The following is a 7,705-nucleotide window of genomic DNA, read 5'->3' as shown; positions in this document are numbered from 1 at the left end:
TCACAGACTGAAGCTGTCTGTCGCTATAGTCACAGGCGCTATATTTTTAATTAAACTCTTTATGGCCCTAACAGCATATATAAATAGCCTATCATTAACTGCTGAGGTAGTTTCTCATGAAATGTTATCAAAGAAATTGTCGACACAGAAAAAAACGAGAAGTATCAAACTCTGAGTTACAGTTTGCTGTATTCCAGCCAGTACACAAACAGATATGGATAGCAATGCCAGCAAACACATGAAAGGTCATTGTTTAAAAACTGGACAGAGTCACAAGGATTTGCAGTGATCATTTTAATAAGGTATTGACTCTAAGATTTTAAAGGTTAACTGTCTTTGAGAAACAGCACTTGGAGCAGTGCTTTGAAATAAAAGCAACAGAAAAGTTATATATATGTTTTATATATAAATGTTTGTTGGGTTTACATTGTTGTAACCACCTCAGAGGAATTACTTCATAGGTAGCTTGATCATCATTATTGTATTTCTGATGCTTTTACAGCTAAGTTGAGGCAGTAATAAAATGTATTAGACATGATGATTATGAATACTTGATTTAATGTGGTGCTAGAAGGCATCATAGCAAGTTTAGTGGCTTCACAGCTAGCTACACGTTACAACAGATAGTTACAAGACATAACAATTTGCCAAAAATAGCTAGATATGTTTTCCTAAACCTGGCAAGTCGAAAGTCCGGCCTGGGGGCCAATCACGGCCTACGCTCAGATTTCATGCGGCCAGCAGCTTAATTTCTATATTATATTGTTAATTATTATTTATGGCCTGCTAGGATTGTTAGATAGTGTATGGCTGGTAGATTTGGCTTTTTTGGTTGAAGCATTTGAATACACTAAACGTTGTTGGTGTCTGTAGATATGCTGCAAAATATTACTTTATGAATGATTTTGTGAAAGAGTGACACATTTTTAAACTTAAATGTTAACAGACTTTGCATTACTCACAATAAGTCATCTTAAATGTTAACAGACTTTGCATTACTCACAATAAGTCATGTTTAAAATGAACATGAGGTGAAGATTTGTATCAACTTTAACATATTCCATACAATTCATTCTTTGTTGTTATCCGACCGCAGATGTGAAAGAAAGGCAGAGATTAGATTTATCCCACGCCTGATTGGCTTAGATTTGGTAACACTGCCAATAAAAAAATAAAAACAGATCATTGTGACAATGAAAATAAAAGTGTTACAGAACAGTGCATTTCTAATGCATGTAACATTTTTAAAATGTTAGTATTGGCCCCTGGGGATCTTCACATTGTCAAATCTAGCCCTCTTTAAAAAAAAAAAAAAGTTTGGACACACCTGTCCTAAACCTCTCAACATTGCAAGCTGAATAGAAATAGAGAAACAAATTAACATGAATTAGTTTTAAATAGTGTAATTTGTTATCTTGTCATTGTCTATTATTATTATCTGTTTTCTTGTGTAAAACGTAATTATTTATCCACTGTTGTCAACGTCGACGTTCATGTCAACAAAGCTTGTTTGAATGACGTCACAACGTCGTGCGTCTGCGTCAGTTGGGCAGGAGACGTTAGTGAAGTCAACTGACAACCTGTAGCCGAGCTGGAAAAAAAAAAAACGTAACTTAAAGCGCTGTCAGAAACAGTGAGTATCCACTGCGTTTATGTCAAATGTCTAAAATAAGTAGTTTCTAGCCGAAAGCGGTGTGCCAAGGAGGACCTGTTCACCGTGAACCGTCCCGTGAAAGCGTATTTAAGCTGGTAAGACCTGACAGTTGGACCAGCACCGTACTAACCGTTAGAGGAGTTGATGTAACGGTCAATTTGATCCTGTGCAGCTGCTGTGAATGTGACATTTCTTAGTGTTTATATATAAAGTTTGGCAACTAGCTACCTGAAAGCCTTTAATTTTAATTTTTTAATTTTTTAGCAGACATATCTTTGCACTAGTGTGTTGATTCTGATTTATAAAGGCAAAGATACCAGCCATTTTGACATGAAATAGGGTCTAAGCAGGTGTTTCCAATGATACTAATTAAGGTCCAGTTCCATTTATTGCAGCATGACTCTGTTTGACCCGAATGGAACAGAACCTTAATTAATAGTCACTGGTAACACCTGTGTAACCTACAATTCATGTCAAAATTGCTGCTGTGTAAAAGGTCTATTTTAATTTTTTTTTTTAAGAATTAGAAGATTGTGGTGTTTATTGTGAAAGTTAATTATGTTAGAGGTTATTGTATCGACTGATGTATATATGTTTGTCCAAGAGAATTGATTTTATGCTTATGTCCCAATAAGGTAATTTATGAATGATAGTAAATTTAATTTACGAGAGGCAGGTTTGTGAGTTTGATTGATGATGAACTTGATTTATACAGTCCAGGGAGAGTTACTTATGTTTTTACCTTATCACATTGAAAGGGTAGTGCACCTCAGTGGTTATGCGGTTAATTGCCATTTGGGTCGTCTTTAGGCCAGTGTTTTGTTTCACACAAACCCACACACTGGATTATGTTGAAATGAATGAGGGGTAGGATTTTGTTTGGTACATAATATGCATAGTTTAAAATTTGCTTAATGTACCTGCACCATATATGATTCCATGTAAAGGAAACAACATGATTAAAGGTGACGCGTGTTCAAAAGGCACCTTGCCCCTTTGTTAATACCATTTCAAATAGATGTTTAGTGCTCCTCTGGGAAAAGTAAGAGTGTGGATGTTGCCATTGTTTTTACTTTACTCAACCATGATGATGATATTTTTATTTTCATTTTCATAGCCATGATCATGTGTTAATATTTGCAAGATGAAAAAAAAAAATTGGCCAGTTGTCCAATATCGATTGGTGAAGAGATTTCTTAAACAGAGGCATGTATTTCATCAGCATTTGGGTCTTTGTGTCTGTGAGAAAGAGGCTGAGCACAGTGAAAAGTAAGTAAGTGAAAAGAAAGTACTTGGGCAAACAAACCATTATATATGTTCGTATATGTGTGGTTATATTTCATATTTATTTTGTTACAAAATCAAAGTTACAGTGACAAAGTCTGTTGAGAAAGATATTTGTTGATTTGTTCTACAGTATACTAAATACAAAAAATTCTGATTTCTGTCCATATATGTAATATGGACACAGTCAGCGTGCCTGATAAGAGCTTCGATGTGGTGAAAGAGAGTACCGTTTGTGTGTGTTTGAGTACAGATGTTATCAACAGGACCTGTAAACTTGATGGAACAATTAGCAGTATATTGTATTGTGCTGCACCAGATTTGTGCAGTTTGGTAATGGAGATTCAGGGCCACGTGAAAGTAAATGGCTGCTGTCGCTAGAGCTACACTGTACCTTCCACGGCTCACTCTCTGTCTCGTTTTCTTTCTGCCTCTCCCACTCACTCTCTCTCTTCCATGTAAGACACTTTAATTACATGCCAATTCAACACAGTGGAGCTGGCGAGACTCAGCCCTATTTCCCAGTACACACACACACACACACCACATATTTAAAAATATATCATTAAGAAATAGGAGACGAGAGGAGTGGAGTTGGCATTGACGAAGAGACAGAAGTCGTGAGAAGAGAGAGGAGGGAAAGGGAGCAAAGAGAAGAAGAGGAATTTCTTCTCTTTGGAGCTGAAATCAATGTGTGAGATAAGGCTGTTTTAGGTTTCTATCAGATGATGCAGAGGATCAGCTCCTCACAATGGGAAGGCTTCCCCCATCGCTGTGTCAGCAGGCTCCGATTACAGTGGCTTTTTGTTGTGTTTCAAACAATTTCATCATTCTACCCCCCCTCACACTTTTGCACTTGGTATGCAATGCAGCACTGGCAATTTGTACGTGTTTGGATTCCAATTATGGAGTTGTTAAAGCTTTTTCGCCTGTGGCCTGCAAATTCTTATTAAGCCATACATTAAAGAGCACAGAATCACATTTAAATGGAGTTCATGTTTCTCTTTTGTTTGCCAGTGTTGTGGTTGTTATTAATTTATTCTCAATGCCCTATGCATTACACATTAACAAATAAATCGTGCTTGTGATTGTAATGCAAAATACTTGTTTCTTATTCAGAGATAGGGCCGGCATTTGTCAAGTAAACCAACAACAACAGAGCCCAGAGAGAAAAAAAGAGAGAGAAAAACAACAACCAAAATGGAGCCATTCCCTCCTATTACCCTCAACCATTTGTGAAACAAACAAACCAAAAGCAACAATGATAATTCTACGGTCTTTGTATTTTTTTTACAAGCTGACACAGATGAAAGGGAATTAGACAGCAGTGTGAGTGATTGAGTGATTTGCTTGGTGACCATCGGAAATCATTAGGTTAGGGGTGCTGGGACAAGGGACACTATGGGGAGGGCTGCACTGTGACACCAGTGCTACAGTCAGCCATCTCAAAGGTCACGACCCTGGACAGACTCCATCACTATCTGTCTTTCTCATACTGAAGAGTATGGCAGGGTGCAGACTGACTGCCCCAAATAAAAGGAGGAGCTTCAAGAAATAGAACAGGAAGGACTGAATGTGACTTGGATAAGAGTTAAATCTGTGTACATAAATGAACAGATGTGAAAGCACATATACACATGTGCAGACACTTAAGGTTCAGAGCAGTAAGCTAGGTTACAGGTCAATCAATGGATCAATGTCTGACATGGCGTTTTAACCACCTTTTTCTTATGCAGTCCTGGAGAGGTGACTGTGGAGACATAGCCAAAGTGCAAAGGTCATTGAAATGGCAATAAAGTTACACATGCACAGGCACGCCACAAAAATGAATAGTGAATGTTTAGATGGGTAAAAGTGATCTCATATGCAACAAGAAAAACAGATTGGAATATTGTCTCTGTAAAGGCACTTAATACATCACCACCCACTGAATACATTTGGCTGTTGAAATGAGATCCAAAATGCAGTGGCTGCTCATAAACCATCTTCAGAGTGGTAGAAATATGATGCATGGTAACCCATATGAACCTCATTAATAGAACACAAGCAAATCTATTTATTCAGACAGTCAGGGGGAAAATGATTGCCTCAATACTCCATCTGGTTTCTCTCCATCTCTCGTCCTCCCTGCTTTCTCTCTTCTCTTCTCTTTACGTATTCAGTGATTTTGACAGATGTTGTGTGTATGTGCATGCTTAACATTGGTGCTTGGTGGATTTTGTGAGAGTGTGTGTGTGACATGGCAGCATACTTGAAGTCTTGCAGTTAGGCATTCACCCTGGAGAGTTTTAACACCACGTCTTGTCCTCCCTTCTTCTCTGTCAGCATCTCCCTCCATCCTCCATCCCTACACTGATCTAATCCCTGCTATCCTTTTCTAACCCCACAATACTGTCCTGTAGTCCCATTTCTTTTGTCTCCGCTGCTGTCACAACCATTGAGGATGGGGGACGCTGGCTAGGCTGGTAGGAACTTTTGACAGGACATGGCACTAGGGAAAGGGAAGCTGGACCGGCCTGGCAATTCATCCAAAAGAAAATTCTGTGCTCATCTCCTACTTCATTTTTTGTGGTTTTGTTTTCTCCTCTCCCCTTGCCACCATAGAAAATTGTCCACATGTAGCCTGTTGTATTGCACAGTTGCCTAATTTTAATCAGATTCATGTTTTTTAAATTTTTTTATACAGGTTGTGCATTCCTCACCTACTGCGCCCGAGAGTCGGCCATCAAAGCCCAGAACGCCCTCCATGAACAGAAAACACTGCCAGGGGTAAGTGTCTGTTTCTCTCTGTCTCTCTCACCTCCTCTTCCCAGTCTCTCTCTGTGGTGGTCAGCCGTGCCATCTGCACCCGGCTTCACACCAGCCGGCATTCTCCCTGTATAGTCCCAGAGATGAAAAACACTTTGGAAAGCAATTCAATCAATAGCTCAGCCTTTTGAAGGCCTGGTTTCAACTTTTCCACGTGTCTGTTCTCCAGGGGATATTGCCAGCATTGATCAGACCCACTCTGCCTCACACTTTTAAAGCAGCAGCATAGAATGACAGTTTTTCAGGGGCAAAGCTTTGCAATTTTGAAAAGGTGGTGAAAAAATGTCGAACATAGCTTAGATGAATGACTTTAAAATCATTTGATGAAGAGAAACTCATTCCTTTACATGATCGTTTGTGCTCATGGTGTTTGTATTCACATCAAATTATATTTCCGTTACTGTTTTGGTGTTTATGCATTTGTCTATCTGTGTGTTTACACACAAATGGGACTTCCCGTATCGGAGTGAGATCATCCCCAGAGCTTAAAGTATGTCAGAAAGAAACAGAAAAATGGAGGGGTTGGTAGAAGTGGCTCCCCACAGAGGCAGTGTGGCTTAACATGCTTGGAGCAAACCTACACTGAAAAAAAATCAGTAAAGATCCACTCACCCCCTCCCCTCACCCCCAACATCCCCTCTGATTGAAGACAAAGAGCCTGAGCCAAGAGGCACATGTTTCAGTTAAACATGCAAATACAACTACCACAAACTTTGGACATTTTTCCGGTGGCTTTTTTGAAAAACAAGTTGTTTCGTTTATCCTGCAAATTAGCCAAGCACAAAGCTGGAGGGCGTTATTCTTCTCTTTTTTTCCTCCGCATTTGAATAATAAGATGGAAGACAGAGAATGGAAAAACAAAGTTATTTCATATAATGCCAGAGGATGTGTTCATGAGAAGCTGTAACAGTTCAGCAACATTAAAAAAAGGAGGATTCTCTCGTACTGTTTTCGTCAGTGGTCTGGCTTTCCAGTAAGTTTCTCTCTCACGCCTCATAGTCATTAATAACGCCTCCCCCCCTCGCCAGGCTGGCAGGGTGTCCATAAGGGTTGACCTACCATTGGGATTAAATAGTTGATGTGGCTGAATGTATAAATGAGGGGCATGAGGGCACAGACACAGACGTTAACAAGTCTGATGCTCTTGTCTGCCTCCCCCTCCTTTTCTTTGTGTGTTCTGAGAGAAGAGCAGATCTCCAACCATCTGGACTCTGAAAGGTTTAACAATCATCCGAATGGAGTGCTATAAACAACATTACTATAAACAGCATCGCTTAATGTTAACAGAAAACAATAACATTTAATGACGATGATACATGGTGTATGTACAGAATTAGCAGACACAGCCTTGAAATGTTGCATTTGTTCCACACCATTTCGGAAAGCCCTCCCTTTACAGCGTGCGCACACACACACACACACACACACACACAGACACACACACACACACACACACACACACACACACACACACACACACACACACACACACACACACATTCAGTGACATTGAAAGATGCTGCATATCACTCGTGAGAAATAAAACCCTTTTCTTGTACCTTTTTTATTCTTGCTGTAACCCTCCTGCTGACTTCCCCTCTACCCCACTCAGTCCTGTCCACCCCACATCCTCCTGTCTCCCCTCTCTCCTGCCGCTCCTCTGCCGCTGCTCTTCCTGAGACAGAGCATGTCATAGAAATGTAACAGGCAGACATTGATGGGTGTCAGGCCTCACAGACGAGGCTGCTCTGCTGTTCCCCTCAGCTTTGCTCACACACACAAACACCAGTGGCCTAAGGAAACACAATGTAAGCTTAATACTGCAGCCACACATAGCACAAGTAGGTACAACACTAGCTACATACAATTACAGTAGCATGTCAGTGTTCCTGAACATCCTATAGACCCTGTTCACCAACAGCTGAGGAGAGATTTTTCTCACACATTTTGTCTACAGTA

The 7,705-nt window shown here is 40.0% G+C and overlaps 1 protein-coding gene across 11 annotated transcripts in view; it reads left to right on the top strand.

The window, feature by feature from the left end:
• The window catches only part of celf5a (cugbp, Elav-like family member 5a), a 180,111-nt gene that overhangs the window by 11,725 nt on the left and 160,681 nt on the right, over positions 1-7,705 (top strand). For all 11 annotated transcript variants that reach the window (XM_027290656.1, XM_027290663.1, XM_027290662.1 and 8 more), the window contains exon 2: positions 5,625-5,707. In XM_027290656.1, the coding sequence (XP_027146457.1) occupies positions 5,625-5,707 (83 nt within the window). The remainder of the gene's footprint in view (positions 1-5,624; positions 5,708-7,705) is intronic.

This window comes from Larimichthys crocea, chromosome XVII (assembly GCF_000972845.2).
Source record: "Larimichthys crocea isolate SSNF chromosome XVII, L_crocea_2.0, whole genome shotgun sequence".
NCBI classification, from domain to species: Eukaryota; Metazoa; Chordata; class Actinopteri; family Sciaenidae; genus Larimichthys; species Larimichthys crocea.
This window is presented reverse-complemented; position numbering and strand designations above follow the sequence as displayed.